Here is a 24,351-nt window from a genome sequence, read left to right on the forward strand (position 1 = left end):
AAAAAAAAATCCCCGCTAAATTTAAGGTTGGCAGGACATTCTTGATAGGAAAACTTTGGGAGATGCATGCAAGCCACACCTCCCTGGACTCCCCCGGGTGTCTAGTTTTCAGATATGTCTCTGTTTGGTAGGTTTCCTTAAATGACCGCCAAAACCAGAATCAAAAACACAGGTGACCCCCTTGCAAAATATGGTTGTTTTGTGATAGATAATATTGACGTCTCGACAATAAATTTTGGGCTCTTCCATGTCGCAAGTACTTGGCTCACCCACACAAGTGAGGTACCGTTTTTATCGGGAGACCTGGAGGAACACTTACTGGTAGCAAAAGTGTGGTTTTTCTGTTTCCAGAAGATTATGGCACAGTAATACAAGGAAAACGTGTGACTATAAGTCACGTTTTGAGGTTTACATGGCATTGTGGGTAAGTAAACTAGTTGGGATCCATGAGCGGCATACCTCAGAGTACCCCCCATGGTTTTTAGTTTACAAAAATATCGAGTTGATAGATTTTCCCTAGAAACAAACTTCACCTTGCCAGAGAAAGACAGACAAGACTAATATTACGGCCCATCCATCTGTTCCTCAAGTACACACACATACTGGTTGGATTTGGCACGAGGGTGAGTGAAGGGTTCAAAATGTTTATTTTATTAACAAGAGATCTCACAAAAATGATATGCACGGTTAATAATTAAAGGGTAAATACCTGAACCAATGACTCGCATTGTGAGCTGTAAAGCCACGGCAAGGCACCAACCTCTTAACAGGTCATTCACACACCTTTCATAAGTGACACAGGCAAGACCATTCACACTGCCAGCCGCGGGTCCAGCACTTTACAACATTCACATCAACCGAGAGCGGCATTCACAGGCCCATCACTTTCATACGCCCACATGACTGACACCGCAATCACACTGGCTGATGGTTGACGTAGTGTGTATAGTGGCTTTTGGCTAGCAGTGTGTGTAATGGCCTGCAGCAAGTCACTACTCGCACACCGCCAGCCCAGCGCCAATCCCCACACACCACCAGCCAAGCGCCAGTTCACGCACAACGCCAGCCAAGCCCCAGTCCATGTACACTGCCAGCCAAGCCCCGGTCCACGCACACCGCCAGCCAAGACCCGGTCCAGGCACACCGCCAGCCAAGCCCTGGTCCAGGCACACCGCCAGCCAAGCCCTGGTCCAGGCACACCGCCAGCCAAGCCCTGGTCCGGGCACACCGCCAGCCAAGCCCTGGTCCGGGCACACCGCCAGCCAAGCCCTGGTCCGGGCACACCGCCAGCCAAGCCCTGGTCCGGGCACACCGCCAGCCAAGCCCTGGTCCGGGCACACCGCCAGCCAAGCCCTGGTCCGGGCACACCGCCAGCCAAGCCCTGGTCCGGGCACACCGCCAGCCAAGCCCTGGTCCGGGCACACCGCCAGCCAAGCCCTGGTCCGGGCACACCGCCAGCCAAGCCCTGGTCCGGGCACACCGCCAGCCAAGCCCTGGTCCGGGCACACCGCCAGCCAAGCCCTGGTCCGGGCACACCGCCAGCCAAGCCCTGGTCCGGGCACACCGCCAGCCAAGCCCTGGTCCGGGCACACCGCCAGCCAAGCCCTGGTCCGGGCACACCGCCAGCCAAGCCCTGGTCCGGGCACACCGCCAGCCAAGCCCTGGTCCGGGCACACCGCCAGCCAAGCCCTGGTCCGGGCACACCGCCAGCCAAGCCCTGGTCCGGGCACACCGCCAGCCAAGCCCCGGTCCACGCACACCGCCAGCCAAGCCCCGGTCCACGCACACCGCCAGCCAAGCGCCTGTCCACGCACACCGCCAGCCAAGCGCCTGTCCACGCACACCGCCAGCCAAGCGCCTGTCTACGCACACCGCCAGCCATGCGCCAGTTTACACACACGCCATCACAAAAATGTTAATACAAACCAATTGGAATTAGATACATATTTATAACTTCAAACAGCAGTAACTAAATACATCACACTAATGCCGACCATGAAACAGAACAAAAAATATAAAACAATACAGACCAAGCAGTAGAATATTACACTCATGTTTGCTCCTAAAACTCTTTTGTGTGTTATATAATCTGAAACGTGGGCACACATAGCCCAGGATTAGGCCAATCAGCGCAGTGTATACGTCTCTCTTTCCGCATACCTTTTTCTAAACACACTACATCTCTTACAGGGATTGTTTTTTTGGGACAAGGGAGGAATCGGGAAAGTGCAGATATTTAAATCTAGACGCCACTCCAGCCCTAGGAACACTTGCCTGTTTCACGGCAACCAGGCTGCCTATCACAGACTTTTGAAAATGAACAAAAGTAATCCTTGACGCTGGAGAACACTCCTTGAACACAATAAAAGCATTAAAGATTGCCAAGTTGAAGAGAAGGCTGGCCAACTTATTACACAAAATGTAAGACTTAGGAACAGCAGTGTAAGGTTCCAATCTCTCATCTTCTCAATCTATGCCACCCATGTACTTATTGTAGTCTACAACGCACACAGGTTTTTGCACTTTAGCAACCTGACCCCAAACAGACACAGGTGAAGTACTTTCATAATGGATGGTAGTCAGCATGTAGATATCCCTCCTGTCCACAAATTTCACCGCTAGCAGTTCATCGCTTTGCTAGGCACTGCACTGTCCCCTCTCAAGCTTTTTGCAAACAAGCTCTTATGGGTGTGCTTTACGGTTTGGGTGGATTGTGCCACAAGCAATAGTGTCCACTTTGAACAAATTCCTTAAACATGTGCACAACAGTGTATACATTACCTAGGTACAAATGGTGACCTTTGTTAAAAAGTCCTCTTTTCTCTAACTTCAAAAGTGGACAGGCAACCAGGGGGGTCAATAGTGGAATCCCTACCAGTGTATATATCCTGTCTTACTCTCAGACAACATATACATCCTAATTTCATAATGTGCCCTCTTTCTAAGAATGTATGGACTAAAACCAAATTGCCCTCGAACAGGACCAAAGACTCATCAACAGCTATTTCTTTACCTGGAGCATCGATCCCTGAAAATAGATCTACAAAGTGATCAAGGACAGGCCTAATCCTAAAGACAGTCACAGTCAGAGTGATCTTGTGGCAACGCTGAAGCATTATCAACAAAATGCAGCATCCGAAGCAAAAGTAAATACCAATCACAACTCCTAATTGCAGGAAATATGGCTGTTGCCATCAAGGGACTGGTAGACCAATATGAAGCCGGACACAGCTTTCTTATCAAGCCCATCAAAAAGTTAAACCCACAAATCATCCAGATTTGTGGGAGTCCACAGGGTAACTCTAGAGCAGGGCCTACTTCTTGCACTGTTGTCCCTCAAATACTGTTCAGCATACAAATTAGTCTGCTCAACAACCTCATCCAAAAATACATTGTCCAAAAAGAACTCACTGTATAGGCAAACCATTTTCACAATTCACTGTACACCCTGCAAAACCACTAAAGGCAGGCAACACCTGCTGCACCAAGTTTGAATGTACCCAGAGTCCAGCACTTCCATTGGGAAGCCTTGCTGCCCCAGGCTGCAATCCAGATGCCTCTTGCTGCAACATCGACCTATTAGTGTCCTCCTCTAAAACAGGCACTACATCCGCACCAAGAGTAGCTTCATCCGCACTGAGAGTAGCTTCATCATCAAATGATTCTTCAAGGACTTCTTGGAGGGCCATCCAGTACCTACCTGTGTAGCCTTACAGGGTCTGACTGCCAGCCCGCACTCCTGCCTACCCAAGACATTGTTCTGCCCCCTTGTTGATAAGCCTAACTCAAGCAAGGGAAGCTGAACAAAGGATTTCCTGTGAAGGAGAAATGTGACCACCTCTGCTTTAGAATTAGTTAAGGTGGGGGCGCTTCGGAGCGCTACCAGACTGCATTGAAAGGCACATTTGGTGCCCTCCTTGCATAAACGAGTTTGGCACAGTTCAGGAGCTCTTGGCTCCCACTCTGGTGCAAACTACACAAAGAACAGGGGGACGTGATCACCCCCCCCCCCCCCCCCCCCCCCTGTCCATCTCCTCCCTAGGGAGGTGCCCAGAACTTCTCCACGTGAGCACTTGATTTTACCATTTTGAATATTGGCCCCTGGGAGCATCTGACTAGCTAGGCCTGCTGAGTAGAGTCCCTGACCTCCCCGGATAGGTGGGTCACCGCAGAAGACTCCCTTCTCCCGTTTAGGATTGGGCTTCCCTGATAGTGGTCCCTTCGATTCATCCTGGACTTCGTCAAGATTCGTCAAAACCTGTCTGCAGACACTTCTGCTGTTGGACACTGGAACACTGCTGCAGGATCGAGCCAGGACCAAAGACAAGACTGCTCTTGGGGGCAAGATTCCTGCTGCAACTTTGTCTCCGTGCTCTTCCATGTTTCTGCAACTCGGTGACCGTGCATTCTCTGAGTCAGCAAGGACTTTGCATGCATTCAAGCAAGAAGCAATCTCCCTTTGAGTGAAGTAGTTACTTCCCTGCATACTCTGGCAACTCAATGTCAAGACCAGTTTGCTGTCCCATGGACACATCTCCAGGCTCTGCAACACAGGTGGTGGTTTGTTGGCTCCCCAGAGGCCTGACCAGTCTTCCCTGCAATTTGGGAGACTGTAATCCCTCTCCAGCCAACCTGCACTGCATCCATGTGCATCGCTTCTGTCTGCTGTTGCCAAGGCTTGGTAAATCTCCTCACTGAAGATCTTCAAGCTCCAAGAAGCACCAGCCTCAAGCATCACACAGTTCCAAGAATGTCATCTTGCCTGCATCCTTTGTACCCCGAGCCTCCATCTTCTGTGTGCTGCTGAGGCTCCTCTACGACTCCCTGTGCCTGCCGCCAGTGCGTCCTTAAGGGGGCTCCACTATTCCTGCAGACTCTCCTGTTTGTGGGGGGCAGGCCCAGAGTTACCTGTGCTGGGTTAGTCTCAGACTTTGCTGGTCTGCAACCAAGCATCTTTTTCTTTAAACTGACTTGTGGTTGCCAAGGCTTGTTGGTGGTGCTGCCGGCCACTGACCCTCCTTCAATCTTAAGTCGTAGGATAGCTTGTGGATGGCTCCTCGGCTCCTGCATCATCATCAGGCCTCCACAGCTGTTTCATCAACACTGTCTTGCTACAGCACGTGCCTCTGACAAGCGGGAGCATTGTGCTCTTCCTGGACACGTCCGAATGGTTTGGACTCTGTCTCCTCTGCATTCAGGTACTTTTCTTCCAGCATCAGTGTTTGGATTCCACCGTTCTGGTCAACGAGTCGCTATAGCCGCCACACTTCCAAGATCCTCTATTCGCTTCAGCGGACGGTTCCGACACCACTTTGCTCCTGGGCTTCCTGGTGTAGGTATCCTGGTTTTTAAGGGTATCCACGGGCTTGGTGGCTCTCCAACCTTTCTTGATCAGATTGGTTTCCTTGGGGTCCTTTGGGAAGGGTCCTGAAACAATAAAGTACCAACCACGACTTACCCTGTGTTAGTCTATGGACGCTTGACCCAGTGTAACCACTCTGCACAGGGGGTGCCTTTAGGTCTCTAGCTACGTACCTTTGGTGGTTGTGCTTCCCCTGGGCTTCTACATACTCTGGTATCAGTCTTGTTTTGGTACTTAACTCACATATGACTTTATTAGTATATGGTTTGGGCCATCATAGTGGCCAATGTATTTTTCTATGGTACTTAATGGTTTTCTAAGTATTTCTTTTGTGTATTTGATATCTCCAGGTAGGAGATATACCAAGTTAGTTCTTAGTATTGTGTTAATAAATTCTAAACGTATTTTTATAATTACTTTACTGACTGACTTTGTGGTAAATGCACCTGTTTTACACCCTCCTGGATAAGCCATAACTGCTCTCTACAGCTAACCTTTGAGAGCTTTGGCTATCCGGGACAAAAACACTATCACTAAGGGTTGCCTGAACTCAGTGTACAGTGCCTCACCATAGTTATAGACTATATAGTGAGCTAGTCTCCTACAATACATACCTGTAGTAATGCGCTGCAAGTTTTTCTTAATTAAGACAAATTAACAATTGATCATAACGAACCTTGGGCGCGAATAACATACTATTTTTCCTGTGGAGAATGAGACCAACATTAACGTTTCTTTGCCTGGAGTTTGTTGCTCACTTGATAATTATTGAAACGCATGACTAGAACTGTATAGGCCACGCAATATTGGTACAAGGAGTGGTTTGTACTTGATGGGAACGGTCAAAACATATGAGCTAGAACTTTCACATGTACACCATTCATGATAAGAACATGGTAGGTACATCGCGTTCAGAAAAAGGGAACCTAGGAAGGAAAACATAATGGATTACTTAAAGAACAGCTGGAAGACTAATTGCTGATCTCGCTTTCAAAGTCCTACTGTGATCAAACCAAGAGCATGGAGAGCAAGAGTAGATTAACAGTTGGAAGGGGGGGGAGACAGACCGGTATGCAATGGTTTCTAAAGGGAAAAGAGAGGACAATATTCAGCTTGAGTGCATACCCTCCTAAATAGTTTTTTACTATTGTAGATATCACACTCCATTAAGAGAAGGAACAGGCCAACTACTGCACTGAAGCACTGCACAACCAGAGATCTTCCTCCTAGCTGCGCTCTCTCTCGTTCGTCATCCCATTTCCCTTGGGTGCCTTAGTTCAGCCTATTTGGAGAACACGAAAAGAGCCTCGGTACAAGGGGGAGTTGGGAGTCAGCATCTCGGAGCTCCATCACGCCCCTGCAGGACCAAACAGGTTAGTGCCTGACCATTATTCTGCCCTGTATCCAGTGCCTGGGTGATGGCGCTAGATTTGCAAGATACCTATTTTGACATCTGTGTCCTGCAATACCACAGATGCTTCCTGCGGGTTCAGGTAAGCCACAAACACTTTCAGTTTTCTGTTCTCCCGTTTGGCCTCATCAGTGTCCCTCGGGTATTCACGAGAATGATGGTTGCTGCCCGTCTGAGGAAGTTGGGGATACCAGACTTCCCATACCTTGAAGACTGGTTTCTAAAGGCAAGCACACCTCAAATAGTCGTGAACCACCTCCAGATGACTGCCAAACCTGTACCATCAACATGCTGAAATCACACCAGATTCCTTCCAGCTTTTCATTGGAACTATTATGGACATTGTGCTGTCCCAAGCATTCCCTCTGCTTCAATAAATTCAGGACATTTGGGCTATGATCTTGATATTTCAGCCTTTGACCTGGGTCTTCATGAGAGCAGCTTTCAATCTTCTTGGCCTGCTGCATCCGGTTAATTGACCACACCAAGTGGCAGTTGCGTGCTCTGGAGTGGGATCTGAAGTCTCAGTGGGTTCAGCACCAGGAAACCTTTGCTATTCCATACAGGTGTTTGAGGAGACTGTGAAAGACTTGTAGTGGTGGTATCTGATAGAGACTACTAGCCACAGATTCCTTAACGTAGAATTATCCCCATACGTGAGACTGGACCTGGAAAATTTTGCCACTGCATCGCTGCGAGTCGGGGGGGGGGGGGGGATTTGAGGGGGAGGGCTCCATCACGTGACTCCTCCCTGACATCCACGTATGTGACGTCCATGAGGTCACATAAGTCCCACCCCGGTGCTTCTACGTCCATTTTTTCCGTTTCCGCATGCAACGCGGATCCGGATCGTGCTCCTGGCCTATTTCAGGCCTTTCCCTTTCACTTGTTGCGTGTGTGTGGGAACAGTGTGCGAATGCCTACAGGCTTTAAGACGTGCGCATCTTGTGCGTGCCAGATGTCGGCCACCGATCCTCACCCCATCTGCATGTGGTGTTTGGGAGAGCACCACGATTCCACTGACTGTGAGTCGTGTCAGCAGCTGAAGCCGAAGTCCTTGCCGGAGCCCCGGATGAAACTCCTTGCGGCTCGCATGTCCAGGTTGACATTGTCACCGCGCCTGGCCCCTGCGGAGGGTTTCAGGAACCGTCGTCTCTGGCTTAGTCATCGTCCTTCTCCCATGCTGCAAGAGCGTCCCTCACCTGTCGGTAAGTGTTGCAGTTTGTTGGCTCCCGGCCCGTTGGGGCGCGGGCTCTCCGCGGGAGTTGCGGCCCCGCTTGTCATTCCCCTATCTGCTGTTTCCCCGGCAGGGGGCGACTGGAGCCCAGATGGAGACATACGCGGCAGACTTACAGGCCCCGTTGGCTTCTCCGCTTCCTCCTCCCTCTGCTGGGATGTCTGCAGATCCCTTGCCGTGTGCGGGGCCCTCTGCAGCATTACCGGTGGCTCCGGCCCTGGTGCCGACTGGTTCGGATCCAGGTTCGGAGGATGTGGTGCCGTTGGGGTGCGGCCCTTCGGGGCCCCCTCCTTCAGACCACGGCGTTTCTGCCTTGCCGCAAACTCCCGGTGGTGTCGCGGGAGGTCGCTGGGGCTCTGGACGTGTCCCCGAGTCCCCCTCAGTCCTTTGGACAGGCGGGAGCCTTGGCCGAGGCGACGCCGCTTAGGCGCCGGCGGCTGCTGGCCCTAGCGGCGCCGCTGGGGCAGACGGAGGGCCCCTCTCGTCCCATCACGGGCTGAGGCTGTCCCTCGTTCCTCCCCCGGTCCCTCTCGTCCCTCCACGCAGGTGGCTGCCTCGGCGGAGTTCGAGTCATCGCCTTTCTGGTGCTGTCCCTTCGCCTCCCCAGCTCCGGCCCTTCCTCGCTCTCCTGCGCCGTGGGCTGTGATGGAGGCCACTCTGTCAACTTCCTCGGCGCCGGATGAAGCTGACCTGCCTCCGGCTGCGGACTCTACGGCGCCAGGCTGACGTTGGGCCGTTGACTCGTCTTTGGACGCCTCCTCTTCTCCAGACGCCTCCTTCTCCAGAGGTTTGGCGCTTGCTGGTTTCATTCTCGCCGGAGACCGGCCTCGCGTCGTGGCCTTTACCCCGAATTCGTCCAAGGGCGGCTCATCGCCGGAGGCGCAGCAGGTTCCCCACTCCTCGGTCCCTCTTCCTCCGGACCTGGTCTTTCTTCCTCCGGTTGGCCTGAGGGATGGCCGCCTTAGCTTGCAGCCATCGCCTACTGAGGAGCTGCTTTCTCCTCCGTGGGGCCCTAGGGAGGCGGGTGCTGTCCTTTCTTGTGCTGTTTCCACTGCTGTGGGCATCTTGCGCATGGGTGATCCAGCTGCCCATTTCCCAGTGGATCATGTTCTGGAGGTTCTCCATCAGAGCTCTGGTGGTAGGGAGCTGCTTCTTTCCTTCGAGGGTTCGCTGGATTTTTTCTTTGGGGACTTGGGGCCACCCCGCCACCGGGGACCCAGTGCCCCAACACCACCTGCACCGCAGCCATCCGGCGCCACGTGATCCTGTGTGTCTTTCCCTCCAGCCCTCTACCAGGGAATGCCATTTCCTCTCTGCGGCCTGCTGCCGCTTATGTGTCCCCCACCCCCCTGTCATGGGAGGCCCGCTGCCTTGACTCCTGTGGCGCAATATGTGCGCCTCCACCAGCGCGGCTCTACAGGCCCCTAACACTTGGTGTTTTGGCTAGGGCCACTTCTTGCTTGTGGGACTCGGCGGAGTCCCTTATGTATGCCACTTCTCAGGAGGATGCCTGTGTTGATCTGCGGTACCATGTGTTGGATGGTCGGGAGCTGGCTTAGTTTATTCTTCGGTCCGCTCTGGACATCGCGGAGGTGCTTGGTCGTTCCATGCCTCCTTCGGTCGCGCTTCGTCGCCATGCCTGGCTTCAGGATAGTGTGTTCCCGGAGAAAGTTCGAGAACGGCTGGTGGACCTTCCTTTCGATGGCGAGCTTTAATTCACGCCCCTGCGGACTCTGCCATTCAGAGGTTCTTGGCGGGGCTTCGGCCTCCTCCTCCTCCACCTTTCCCCCTCAGTGACCTGTGAGTTGGTCTGGTTTTTGGGGGGTAGTTACCGTTTGGGTGGGTCGCCCCAGTTGTGTGTTCTGTATGATTAATGTTCATTCGAGACCTTTTAAATGGGACTGTGGTGCGGTTGGCTGCTGGTCCGTACCCCGTTTGAATTGTGCTTTTTGGACTTTGCTAGGCCATGTTGGCCCTCAGATTAGGCCTTCTGTTATTCCTTTTGGCGCAAGCCGTCTGAGGGTTCTCCGCAGGTCTTTTCTGTTGTCCTCTGCTGCGGAATGTTCTTCCTAAGAGGGTTCCCATGGTTTGGGACGTAACATGCCATGAGTTGCACCCCGGGGCGTCCTGCTCCGGGGTTGCTGCGTTGCTAGTCTGGTCTGGCCTGCTGTCTGCGGTCTTGTCTTAGCTCTGCCTGGTTCCGCTTCTTTTTGGGCAGTGTGTGCGGACTCATCCCATGGGGTGTGTCCGGGGCCTTTCTTGGCCTTCCAGGCCTCTGTCTTCGGCTGGCGTCTGGCTTCTCCTGGGTGCACCGTTTTGTGGTGTTGGCTGCGGTTGACTCTGCCTGCTGGTGCCGACCTGCTGTTCTTTTGCATCGAGGTGCCTTCTTGGCACTTAGCGGGAAAGCTTTCCTTGCTTTGTCTGCTGCTTGAGGCTGGGGTGTGTTCGACCCTCTTCCAGTGGGCCCTGCCTTCAGTTCTAGCTCTCCTCCCTGGGGTTGAGGTGGTTCTTGTGTTTCCTGCATTTCTGGTGCCTTTTCAGGCGCTGTCTGTCCCTTAAGGGTATTGGGCAGTTCTCCCTGGGTGACCTTGGGCTACCCTTTTTGTTCCGCCTGCCTTATTGCTGGGGGCGTCGTTCTGTCTTGTCTATTGCCTTCTGGCTGTGAGAGACCCGGCGGCCCTCTTCTCTGAGTGTTTCTCGGTGGGGAGGGAGCTTACCTCTCTAGAGTCTCTAGGTTGCTCTTCTTCCTCGGTGCTCCTCTTCATTGCTTGGGCCTTGGGGCTTCTGGTGAAGATTCTTGATGGCCTTGAATGGGTGTGGGGCGCTCTGGCCTCCTTTCGCCTTGCCCTATTTTCTTCTGCTGATTGCGGCAGGCTGCCTCTCTTGTCTTCCTGCCTTCCCTCTGTGGTCAGTGGTCTTCTAATGCATGGGTTCCCTTTGCCTGGGGGTACAGGGCTCTTTTGCCTGTCTGTTAGAATCGTCCCCTGAGGGACCCTTCATTATGTCCAGGCTGGTGGGGTCCTCTCGCAGACCCTCCTTCCCCTTGGGTATTGCTAGGGTATCCATTCTACGTTCAGGTATCTGCGGCTAGTAGTCTCTATCAGATGTACAAGTTACTTACCTTTGGTAATGATGTATCTGGTAGATACGATTCTAGCTGCAGATTCCTTCACGGCCCGCCCTTCCTCCCTGTTCTGCGAGGACCTTCGGCTTGGTCTTCTGCACTCGCCTCCCTGTGGGTGGCTATGTCTTCTCTGGGTGCATTCGTCTTTTCTTTCATGGCAGGATGCTTCCTCCTGTTACTTTGTTCCGTTCCTCCCTTTTTTGACCTTAGGAGGATGGGTTTATAGGTACTTCTGTGCCCTTACGTTCTGGTTGCCCCGGATTGGGGCCTACCTTCACTCACCCCTCCCCCCTTCCTCTTCCCCTTTTGTTACTAGGGGTTCTGGTCCCTCTGCTATCTTCTAGTTTGTGGTCTTTGGCAGGGCATCTGCCCTTTGTTCCTTATGGGGGATGTCACAATCTTGGAGAGGGCTGTCTTGGAGTATTGTCGTTACTTGTTTGTCCCGGACTTGTTCCCCTTCATTGTGATTGCTTGGGGTTGTAGTCCTGCTACATGTTATCATGACATTTTTTCGTATATGTTCTTCTGTCTCCAAGGGAGTTTTTCCGTACTGGCAGGGTTGCTGCTCAGGGTGGTGCCCTGTTCTTTCTTTCTTTCTATCTGCTCTTTTCGTTCACTGTTCCTATACTCTCACAGTTTTGTCTAATGGCTCCGCGTTGTGGCGCGGAAAAGTTCTCCAAAGAAAACTTTTCCAGATCCAGTCTCACGCCTGGGGATAATTCTACGTTTAGGAATCTAAGGCTAGAATCGTCTCTACCAGATACATCATTACCGAAGGTAAGTAACTTGTACTTCTGGACCACAGTTAGACCAGTAGCAGACCCTTCCCCTTACCCCTCCCAGAGCTAATGGCGGTAGCTGGTGCCTGGTTGCTGAGTTGAGGAAACCACCTCACCTGGAAGAAGTTGAGATCGGAGGACTCTGGTCTCTGCAGAAATCTGCTTCTACCTTAACTTGTTAGAGCTCAGGCAATATTCTGGGCACTAAAGACTTTCCTCCTGTTCATCAAGGGGGAATGGGTGCAGGTTCTTACAGACAACTCCACCTCCATGTACTATTTCAACAAGCAGGATACGATGGGGTTATGGGTGCTGTCCCAAGAGCCTCTATGCCTTTGGATCTGGTTGACTCATCTGGCTTCTCCCCGGCCATACAACAACTGGCAGAATCTTTAAATGCCTGTGTGGAAAAACTAAGCTGGCATTGCCTAGCAAACCATGAATGGCGATTACACTCTGAGGTGCCACTGGGCATCTTTCAGCAAAAGGGAGAACCCTGTCTTGATCTTTGTGCCAATGCCAAGGTGTGCAGTGCCCAAAATATTGGGTGTTAAAGTTCTCAAGACTATTTTTCCTCTGAGATTTTCTGTTGGACTGGAGCGCTGGACTAGTGTACCCATTCCAGCGCGTACCTCTAATGCCCAAAGGTCTGAGGATGATCAGCTATAACGATGCTCAAGTTATCCTTGGGACCCTAAATTGTGACAGCAGAGTGTGGTACTCCAAGAGCATCTGTCCTATTGTGGCTGCCTCGTGAACCTGTACAACTGACACCTCCACACTTGAATTTAGGGCAGAAACTGCTGACTGCTTTTAACCTTCCTCCTGAGGAAGTAAATGTAATTCTTGCACCCAGATGGCCTTCCACCAAATGAATATGTTAAACTGTTAGGCTTGATATCCTGGATGTGGTCTTTACCCAAATATTTTGCGTTCCTCTCCTGTTTTCTGAAATTAGGAGGCGACCCCTCCAGCCATGCCACCACAGTACCCACCATGTGTCGGGGATCACCTGCAACTTCTGCAAGAGGAAGTATCGACCCTCTTGACCACGGGGGCCATCAAGCGCGTTCCTAAGCCAGAAGTAGGGTGTGGTTGCTATTCCCACTACTTTCTGGTTCCCAAGAAGGGCAAAGGGGGCCTATGCCCTATCTTGGACCTGCGGAACGTCAACGGCTTCCTCCGGAAGGAGACGTTCAAGATGATGACTTTGGCTCAGGTCTTAGCTGCCCTGGACCCCGGAGACTGGATGGTAGCGTTGGACTTGCATTACGCGTATTTCCACAACCCCGTCCTGCCTGCCCACCGGCGTCACCTTCGGTTCATTGTAGGCCACGAGCACTTCCAGTTCACTGTGCTCCCCTTTGGCCTTACCAGCGCCCCACTGGTATTCACGAAAGTGATGGAGGTGGTCGCAGCTCTTCTGCACCGGTTAGGGGTGTCAGTCTTCCCCTACCTTGACAACTGGTTGTTGAAGGCGGGCTCGCCCCAGACAGTTGTCAGCCACCTCCAGACTATGGCCGACCTCCTGCACTTGCTGGGGTTTTCCATCAAGGTGCCAAAGTCACACCTGTGTCCCTCTCAAAAGCTCCTCTTCATCAGAGCGGTTCTGGATTTGGCGCAGTTTCGGGTTTATCCTCATGAACAGCGGGTTCGGGACATTCAGGCTCTGATTCCGATCTTTCAGCCTTTATTCCGGGTCTTGGGCAGGTTGACGCTGCGGCTTCTGGGGCTGATGGCCTCCTGCATCCTTCTGGTGCATCATGCTAGGTGGCGGATGCAGGCTCTGCAGTGGGACCTGAAGTTTCAGTGGGCCCAGCATCAGGGCAACCTGTCCGACCATGTCCTGATCGCTGAGGGCACTGCGAGACAGTTGCAGTGGTGGCTCACAGACCACGATTGGGTCAGCGGCAGATCCCGCTCCCTACCCCAACCGGAGCACGTAGTTGTGACGGATGCGTCCCTCCTGGGCTGAGGGGGCCACATGGGAGAGGTGGAGATCAGAGGCCTCTGGTCTCTGGCGGATTCCCGGGTCCACATCAACCTTCTGGAGCTGCGGACGATCCGGCTTGCACTGAAGGCATTCCTTCCCTCTGTCTGGGGAAGTGTAGTGCAGGTTTTCACGGACAACACCACCGCCATGTGGTACTGCAACAAACAGGGAGGGGTAGGGTCATGGACCCTTTGCCAGGAGGCTCTGCACCTCTGGCAATGGCTGCAACACCACGGCGTCACCCTGGGGTTTCAACAACTGGCAGGTTCCCTGAACGCCAGGGCGGACAAACTCAGCCGTCGGTGCATGATGGATCACGAATGGCGTATGAACTCTGACGTGGCGCAAGGTCTCTTTCTGCAGTGGGTAGAGCCTTGGTTAGATCTATTCGCCACAGAAGAGAAAGCACAATGTCATCAGTTCTGCGCGTTGGAATTTCCAAGGCGACACTCGCTCGGAGACGCTTTTCGTCACGAGTGGAGCTGCGGTCTGTTGTATGCCTTTTGCCTATACCACTTCTGCCCAGAGTGCTGAAGATCAGGCGTGACCGCGCCCAAGTCATCCTTGTGGCTCCGGACTGGGCACGAAGATACTGGTATCCCGAGCTACTCAGCATGTCAGTCGATCCCGCAATTCGTCTGCCTCTTCAGGAGGACCTTCTTTCGCAGCAGCAGGGGACGGTCCTCCACCCGAACCTGTCCATCCACCATGCGTGGAGATTGAGGGGCAACAGTTGAGGCCATTTGACTTGCCTCCTGAAGTCTGTGATGTCATTCTGGCAGCCAGGCGTCCCTCCACGAAAACGGTATACGCCTGCAGGTGGAACAGATTTGTGGGATGGTGCACAGCAAAGGTTGTGGATCCCCTTTCTGCCCCTCTTTCTTCTTTCACTTGCCCAGCAGGGCTCTGCTCTAGGCACTATCAAAGGCTACCTCTCTGCCATTTCATCCTTCTTAAGGCTTCCTGATCAGCCTTCTCTTTTCAAGTCCCCTGTTGTGAATAGATTGAAGGGCATCACTCACATGTTTCCTCCTGTTCCTTTCGTGATGCCTCAGTGGGACTTGAACCTTGTTCTAACTTATTTGATGTGCGCTCCCTTTGAGCCACTTCACAATTGTCCTCTGTCTTATTACTCTTAAGACTGCATTCCTGGTTGCCATCACCTCTGCCAGGAGGGTGAGCGAGCTCCAGGCTTTCTTCTAAGCCTCCTTTCCTATCTGTCCATCCGGACAAAGTGGTCTTAAAACACGTCCCTCTTTCCTGCCCAAGGTTGTTACAGCCTTCGACATCGGGCAGTCCATCACCTTGCCCACCTTCTTTCCGCATCCCTCAAAAGAGGGAGAGGCTCCACCATCTGGACTCAAACCGTGCGCTCTCATTTTATTTGGACCGCACACGCCAGTTCCGGGTGGACAACCAGCTCTTTGTTGGTTACGTGGGCGCTAAGAAGGGACGGGCGGTGCACAAACTAACCATTTCTCGGTGGGTCGTTTTGTGCATTAAGGTCGGTTATTCTCTGGCTAAGAAGGAACCTCCGGTGGGGCTGCGTGCCCACTCCACTCTGGCCACGGCGGCTACTACTGCCCTGGGTCGGGAAGTCCCCTTGCAGGACATCTGTCAGGCAGCTACGTGGGCCTCGCTGCACACGTTCGCTAGACACTACTGCCTGGACAGCCAAGTCCGAAGAGATGGCTTTTGCGGCCGTTCTGTTCTCCAGGACTTTCTGGTGTGATCATTGTTTCACAGACCCACCACCGGGGTTGGTATTGCTGGGGTATCTATTCTAACACTAAACCGTTTCTTTCAGATGCACAAGTTACTTACCTTTGGTAACAATATATCTGTAAGAAACAGTAGTTAGTGTTAGATTCCTTACCACCCCACCCATCCTCCCCGTTCTGCGAACCGATATCCAGGGTTAAGGTCATTCCTTTCAGGGCCCTAGTTTCATGGCGCCAGTGTCGGTTTTTATCATGGCTCTCGGTTTCTAGCGCGGAAAAGCAACGTATAAGAACGGACGTCAGCGCTCGAGGGCGGCGTCTAAGTACTCCGGCGTCATCACGGCGCCAACGACGGACTCGGAGCCGCGGACGACGCCTACCGACATGCAAGGTACTGCTACGCAAAACTTTGCGGATCCAGTCTGATGCCTGGGGATATTCTAAGGTAAGGAATCTACCACTAGCTACTGTTTCTTACAGATCTATCGTTACCGAAGGTAAGTAACTTGTGCGACTGGATCCCTACTGAAGTTGGTCACCTAAAATGACTCTTAAGTGACTGCAATACAACTAGCTCCATTTTCTGGTTAACAAAAGTTTTTAAGTGTCAGTGTTTGAATTTGCCAGTGCTTGCTCATAGTTAAGTGAAAAGCTTTACTTTACTTTGTAAATTCTAGAGCTCCGGAACCCTCTGGTGGATCTTTTTTGTTGTGGTGTCTATAAATACATAAAATTACAGTATTTTTATAAATTGGTGTCTTTTTGATATCTTCAATTGTTTTGATGCTGTGTAAATGCTTTACACTTGATATTCTAAACATGAGGACTCAGCAAGAAGATAGAGTATCAGCCAGAAAAAGTTATCAAAAGTAGGTAAATTGATTTTTTTCAAAGCATATCATGCATCTTTTTTCAAAGTGTACACTACCTGTAATACATTAACTTCCTTCCAGTCCATAGAAACAGAAGAGGCGCTAAGAGTGACACGAAAAGAACTTGAAGAACAGAAACGACAAGGTGATGAGTTAAGGAAACAAATGTCAGCATATTCTTCAGAGATTCAAGAGAACTCTATAGAGATTAAGTCTGTGTTTTCCATGGAAGAAAAGGTACTGTGGAGTGTTTTAAACACCTACTACTCCAGACTGAATATGACTGTAAAACTGTTATTTCATAATTTAACCATGATTTGTTTCCAGGTGATCTTGCACCCATTGACTTTTGCAGACACAATACCAGACTGCTTACTTTCTTGTCAGTATGTTGGGCAAAATGAGTCAAATGTTTGTTACTGAAGCTGACTGCAAACCACAGAAACAAAAATGTGCTATTTGAATCAAAATGTATGCCATACGTGGAAACTGATTAAAACAGACACATTAGAGGAATGAGACAGATTGCCCTTTCAAAAGAAAGAGGCAAGACTGCCATGTGTGGCTATTATGATGAGCATATTGGTTGCATTGTACAAGTACCTTCACTTGCTCTAACATGCAAGCGCTTGATTATCCTACCGAAGAAAATGGCAATCAGCAACCACCTGGAAGTGAGAGCGGCAATAAAGACCTGCTCTTAACTAAAATATGATTTCATCTGATCTCGAGCTGCATGGTACACTGGCTTGTATATGTAAATTGTAGTTGTATCTCTTATACACTTGCATCTCACCGCATGCAGTAATGTGCTGCTGCATGCGTTTCAGCACATGATAGAATCACAATCCAATTCTCACACATGATTAGCAGGTTACACCGCAATGAACACTTTCAACCATGAGAAACAAATTGAGTAATTACTTAGTCATTCTACAAAGCGCTTCTGTCAGTTTGGGACCGGGAGAAGATAATGACATACAAATGCTGTAAGACAATCTGTGAAAATATGGCTACTGATGCCATTTATGTTGAAGTGGATTTTCCTTCACAGATCTTATGAACAAGATTGTAGAGTTCATTTTATACAACACGTATTTACTACAGTATGGCCTATATCTAGCCAATTGCTACTTGGAAGTAAAGTTAAGCCGCAAGCTTTTTTTCCTGGTACTTTTGACCAAAGGCAGATATATGAAAGCAGAGTGCAATAGAGAACATTTTATTAAAGGCATATTTTCAGTGCCTAATGCTGTATGAATAGTGGGATTGGGCTCAGACCAAATATTGTTAGGAATATGTGAAGTTCTTGTAATTTGCTTTCGCGTATTTGTGAAGTTTCATCAAAATTATGGAAAATATCTGATAGAGACTACTAGCCGCAGATTGTTTAACTTAGAATTATCCCCAGGCGTGAGACTGGATCCGGAAAACTTTTGGCCACAGCATCCCTGCATGCCGTGGGGACGGCACCATGTGACTCCGCCCTGACTCGTCCGCGTACGTGACGTCAGCGAGGATACATAAGTCCCACCCCGTTTTTTTCCATTCAGCATGCAACACGGATCCGGATTGTGCCCTGACCTGTTTTCAGGCCTTCCATTCCTTATCATGCTTTGGCATCAGTGGAACAGTGTTCGAATGCCTACGGGCTTCAAGACGTGTACCTCTTGTGCACGTCCCCTGTCTGCGATGGACCCTCACCGGTTCTGCATGTGGTGCCTGGGTGAGCACCACGACTCGACGGATTGCGTTGCCTGTCAGCACCTTAAGCCTAAATGACGGCGGGAAAGCCATCTGAAATTGCTGTTGTCGCGCTTGTCCAGGTCGGTGTCATCCCAGCTTCCGTCTCCTACCTCGGAAGCAAGGAGCCGCCGGTTTCGTCTGCGACATCGTCCTTTGCCACGGCCCCAGGGGTGTGGTTCGCCGGCTGGTAGGTCCTTCAGCTTGGCTCCTAGGCCCGGTCCTCCTTCTGTAGTGGGGGCCGGCTCCCCTCGGAACATGCGCCCCGCCTGTCGCCTTCTTACCCACAGTTTCCTGGCGTCGGGGCGACTAGAGCCCAAATGACAGCCTACGCTGCGGCTCTGCAGGCTTCTTTGGCCGCTCTTCCACCTCCTGAGACATCCGCTCATTCCTTGCCTCGCGCGGGGACTTCTGCGGAGTCGCTGGCGGCTCCGGCGCTAAAGGTTTCGGCTTCAGGTCGTAGGAGGGTGGTATCGTTGAGGTGTGGTCCTCGGACCCCCTTATTCGACACCTGGTGTTCCTGCCTCGCCGCAAATCCCTACGGGGGTCCCTGTGGCCTCGCAGAAGATCGCTGGGACTCCAGGCTTGCCTTCGAGTCCGGCTCGGTCCTCTACGCAGGTGCCTGCCTCCCCGGCTGTCGCGGGTGGAGGATGGGCCCTGGGGTGCTTTTCCGAGTCCCTCTCGGTCCTCGATGTGGGCGGCTGCCCTGTCCGAGGCCGAGCCAGTGTCTTTTCGGTGCTGCTTCTTCACCATAACGGTGTCGACTCCGCCCCTGTCTCCTGGGGAGCATGTGGTGGCAGAGGTCGACGCGGCACTGCAAGTGCCCATTCCGGCGCTGACCTACGTCGGGCACCCCTGGCAGATTCCACGGAAACGCACTGGTGTCGGGTTCTTGATTAGTCTCCCGAGGTTCCTTCCTCTCCGGAGGTATGTCATCTGTTGGTGTCTTCCTCCCTGGAGACGGGGTGCCGTATTGTTGCGTTTTCACCCGCATCTTCTGGGGGGGGCTCTTTGCCATCCCCAAGGCCTAAATCCTCGAACCCTTCTTTCCGTTGCTCACTGCTGGCCTTTCCACCGGCCTCTCCGCCTTCCCCTGGAGCTCCTCAGGTTCCCCACTCTTCTGTGGATCCCCCACTATTCCGGGGCTGGCTGCTTCCTCCTGCAGCTGGACTTGGGGACGGACTGCTTAGTCTACAGCCGTCGCCCACTGAGGAACAGCTTTCTCCTCTGCGGTGCCCTACTGAGGCCAGTGTTGCCTTTGTGCGGGCTATTTCCACTGCTGCTGGTATTCTGAGGATGGGTGAACCTGTCACTCCATTTCCTACAGACAACCTCTTGGAAGTTCTCCACCAGGGCTCTGGTGGACGGGAGTTGTTCCTTCGTTTAGAAGCGCCACTCCATAATTCTCTTATGGGGACTTGGGGGCGCACTGCCACGGGCGATCCGGTGCCTCAGGCGCTTCTGCATGGCCACCGTCTTGCTCCGCATGACCCGGTCTGTCTTTCCTTCCATCCTTCTACTCAAAGCACTCTTCTGCGGAATGCCTTTCCGTGCCTGCCTCTGGTAGTGTTTCCTCCGTCTCGGGAGGCCTGGTGGTTAGATTCATGGGGCCGTAATGTCTTCGCTTCTTCCAGTGCTGCCTTATGGGCGCTTAACACTTTTTGTGTGTTGACCTGGACAACTTCCAGCCTGTGGGACTTTGTGGAGTCCTTTCTTTCTCATGTCTCTTATGAGGGTGCCCGTACTGATCTGCGGGACCATGGATGGTAGGGAGTTGGGCGCATTTATTCTTCGTGCGGCTTTGGATGTTGCCGATGTTCTCGGCCGTGCTATTGCCACTTCTGTGGCTCTGTCGCCATGCTTGGCTACGTGATGCTGTTTTTCCTGAAAATATTATGGAACGTCTGGTTGACCTACCCTTTGACGGGGTACTCCTGTTTAACAGTCATGCGGACTCTGCCATTCAGCGTCTTCTTGCGGGACTCTTCTTCTTCTTCTTCTTCTTCTTTTTCTTCTTCTTATTCTTCTTTTTCTTCTTCTTCTTCTTCTTTTTCTTCTTCTTATTCTTCTTTTTTTTCTTACTCTTCTTCTTCTTCTTCTTCTTCTCCTTCTTCTCCTTCTCCTTCTTCTCCTTCTCCTTCTTCTCCTTCTCCTTCTCCTTCTCCTTCTCCTTCTCCTTCTCCTCCTTCTCCTTCTCCTTCTCCTTCTCCTTCTCCTTCTCCTTCTCCTTCTCCTTCTCCTTCTCCTTCTCCTTCTCCTTCTTCTTCTCCTTCTTCTTCTCCTTCTTCTCCTTCTTCTCCTTCTTCTTCGGGAGATGTTATTCCACTTGCTACCGGTATTGCTGGTTGGAGTGGCTGTTACACATTCTGTGTAGTTTTCTGTGTCTTCGGGGTCCCTTGTTCGGCCCCTCTTTTCAGTTGGCTGCTGGTTCAGCCCCTTTTTTGTCAAGGATGTGATTTTTGGGCTGCTTTACAAGCCTTCTGTGGTTTCTGCCGCAGGTTTATAGTTTTGTTCTCTGATGCAGGATTTTCTTCCCTAAGAGTGGTTCCCATACTTTCTTGGGACGTGTCCTACCCTATGTGGGGTACTTGTACCTATTGTAAAGCCCTATCTTCCTAGCTGGGCAGGTGTGGACTCCTCGTGGTTTCCTCACCTTTCCTGGTGTTGCTGTATGCTGCTGGTGTGGTGTCTGGGCCATCTATGTTGTGGTGTGGTGTTTTTGCCTATTGTCTGCCGTTCGCCCTGGTCCTCTGTCTGGTGTTCCAGAGTGGTTAATTTCCTATGTTAACGACTCGGTTCGACCTACTTGTTTCTCCTCTTATCTTCCGGCTGGTCGTTCCGGATTATTTCTGGCTTCGCCCTTGTTGAGGTCTGCTGTGGTCTGGGCGTTCAGTTTTGTGGCGCTGTTAGCATCCAGCCGCACCTGCCTGGGCGTTTAGTTTTATGGATGCTTGTCGGGGTCCAGCTGTGTCTGCCTGCTCTTCTGATCTATGGCCAGGGGCCTTGGCGTGGGACCTGGCGCCCCTGCTTCTTGCTTGGTGGGAGCCTTGTTAGTCTGTTTTTTCTTTTCCCGCCTGTCTTATTGCTGAGGCGCTGTTCTGCCTGGCCTGTTGACTTCCAGCCGTGATGGATTCGACAGCCTTCTACACTAGGTGTGTTCAGGTAGAGGGCTCTTGTCTTAGTTTCTACCCCTTCTCCGAGTCTGTGGGTTGCTCTTCTTCCTCTGCGTTTCCCGTACCTCTGGGGCTTCCGGTGGAGGTCCCTGGTACATTGACTGGGCTTGGCTGTACTGGCCTCCTTGCATATTGCCCTTGTTTTCTGATTGGGGGAGAGGGGGGGGGCTTCCCTAAGGAATCTGCGGCTAGTAGACTCTATCAGATGTACGAGTTACTTACCTTCGGTAACGATGTATCTGGTAGAGACGATTCTAGGCGCAGATTTCTTCTCGACCCGCCCTTCCTCCCCGTTCTGCGAGGATCTTTCTTGGTCTTCGGCACTTGCCTACCTCCGGGTAGTTGTCCTCTGTGTGTACCTTTTCTTACTTCCTCCCAAGGGGGCGGATGCTCGTCTTGTTGTTCTTTGCTCTGGTCCTTCCTTCCTTTCTGTTGAATGGTTGGTTGTTTCACGGGCACTTCGGTGCCCCTGCACCCTGGTTTCCAGGGTGGAGTTGCTCGTGTTCTTCTTCCTTTTTATTGCTTTCACTTCTAACTCCTCTGCAGTCCTTGGGGTCGAGCCCCCTGGCTGGGTCTCGGCCCTTAACCACTTTTTCAGGAGATGTTCTCCCTGCTGGTGTTGGCTGGGGATGAATGGTTGTTACTCTTCAGTTCGGTGCAAAAATGATGGGACCCCCTCTGAAAGTTTTTTTGTAAGGTCGGGGAGAAAGACAACAAACACTGTAAAGTAACTCCCTCGTGACCTATCTATTATATCATTTGATTCAGACTATGAATTCAAACATGGGCTCTATGGAAAACCAAATTCAAAAACATATACGTGGTATTTTTTGTCTTTCTTTTATTTTACTGTTATTCATTGATACTCTTTTTGTCATCATTATTTTCAACATATAGCTTTATCAAAAATATATATTTATAATGTCCTCAACAATCTACAATACAAAATTAGTTTTCCACATTACAATATATTCACTCCCAGGTTGAGAACTAACACAACCATACCACTCAGGAGGAGTGGTATGGTTGGACACCCGCCCCAGCGAGAGAGGACTCTAATTGAGAGCCCGAGCGCCGGGGAGTCGGAGAGCCGGGAAAGAGAGGTCAACCCAGAGGTCAATGCAGGAGAAGCTCCGAGTTCATTCGGGGTCTATTCTGGGAAGGATCACCTCTTGAAGCATCCTCGCATAACGGCATGAGGTCAAGAAGGGCCAGGGGGTCCCCAGAGCCAAAGTCAAAATCGAAGGCAAAAACCGGAAACGGGAAAGGAAACAAAAAGAAAACAAACCAAAGCCCACCCACCAGCACGGAGCCGAATTTTACCACAACAGAACAGGCATCGCAGCCGAATCATATCAAAACAGAGCAGGGATCGCCAACGGCCTTGATCCAAGAGACCTCAGCAAGAGAACCACAGACAGCAAAAAAGCTCTACCAACCCAAGATATATTCAAAGTTTGAATTCTTAAAGGAACCGGGCTCAGCCATTTTCTCGAGCAACAAACATCTGCATGGTTTGCAAACCCCACTGCTCCCCTCGCTACCGAGACCAATATGCTCGCCTCCACCATTGTTCGAAATTACCACAAGCCCCTCGTCTTTAGAAAATTCCACGGCGGACCCTCACCAACGTGGTATGTCAAAGCACAGGATCAGCAGCACACATCAGGCGATCCCAATCGCAGGGGGAAACCTCCACTATTTAACTTCCAATCTGCAATCATCACCCGCCTACCCAGCCGGCCGGGCCATATGTAGTCTGGGGAATGTCCTGCGGTCCCCACTGGAAGATCTTGAAGCCAATGCAAAAACTATTTCGGTACTAAAACCAGCCGATTAAATCGTTCAACCGAGCTTCTGGGCTCTGCTTACAGACACTAATATCTGCTCTCCCCAAGGAAACACAATCTAGCCCGGAGCCGGGAATACAATCTTTGAGCCACAACCATAGCACACCCTCAAGTCTCACTCAACGGCTGGACGTGCTCCACCACTCACAGACCCAGAAACTTACAGCTTAGCAACAAGCACCTCGGGCAGGGAAGGACGCAAGTCCTCACAACTCTAGCCGGAAAACTGAAGGCAGGGCAATAGTGTCTTACCTTAATACACAAGAATGCGAAGACATGCTAGCAACCTATACATTACATCACAAAGAGCCCCACTCCCTCGATCCACCTCTGGTAGCCAACAACACCAACAACTCCATTAACATCCCTGAGGAAAAAGAGCGGGGGAAGGAATATAACACCGGAACCTGGAACTCACTGCTTAACACAATCCAGCTAGCAGTAGATGCCCTGCAATATCAATCAGAAAAAATGGAATTACAACTTACCCTTCTTAATACACTGGCAGTCTTTACAGCCGGCATCGATAAGCTGGGCAACCTGAATAACCTGATAATGAGAGCACAAACAAGCACCTACGTGAGCTGCATTTGCAGCCAGGCAGTGGATACAAATTAGCCACACTGCCCTCAATGCTAACCGACTTAATAGGTGATTTAAGGAATCTACACAGAGAAAATGCAATAAAAGAAATGGGCCCCAATAAAACCGAAGAGGGAGACTCCAGGAGCAAAATATCCGGAACAAAGCTAATTGTCCATGTCTCTGCAAATGAGGATACAACTCAGACGGGACTGGAGTTCCCGCAAAAACTTAACGCCAAACAACGGCACCAAAAAAAAAGAAAAGGGCACAACCAAAAACCTCAAATAGCTACAACAAAATATTTCCCCATCTTCTTTGGCCCAAAGGAAAAATCCTCAGTTAACATAAACAATGCCCATTCTTCAGACGAGGAAAACCACGTGCCCAGTGACTACATCCAGCAGCGAAAATTAAACAGCAGCTTGCCGTGCCAAGAAGGGCTATGGTCCCAAGACCCATCGGCAAGAGACCAAATTGAACAAACGGATGCACACAGAGATG

The 24,351-nt window shown here is 51.3% G+C and overlaps 1 protein-coding gene across 1 annotated transcript in view; it reads left to right on the forward strand.

The window, feature by feature from the left end:
* LOC144818836 (uncharacterized) overlaps window positions 1-24,351 on the forward strand; it is a 1,999,126-nt gene that overhangs the window by 964,867 nt on the left and 1,009,908 nt on the right. Inside the window, 1 exon segment of the mRNA XM_078676624.1 lies at window positions 16,581-16,736. Within this exon segment, the coding sequence (XP_078532750.1) occupies window positions 16,581-16,736 (156 nt within the window).

Source organism: Lissotriton helveticus, chromosome 2_1 (genome assembly GCF_964261635.1).
Source record: "Lissotriton helveticus chromosome 2_1, aLisHel1.1, whole genome shotgun sequence".
In the NCBI taxonomy this organism is placed as follows: Eukaryota; Metazoa; Chordata; class Amphibia; order Caudata; family Salamandridae; genus Lissotriton; species Lissotriton helveticus.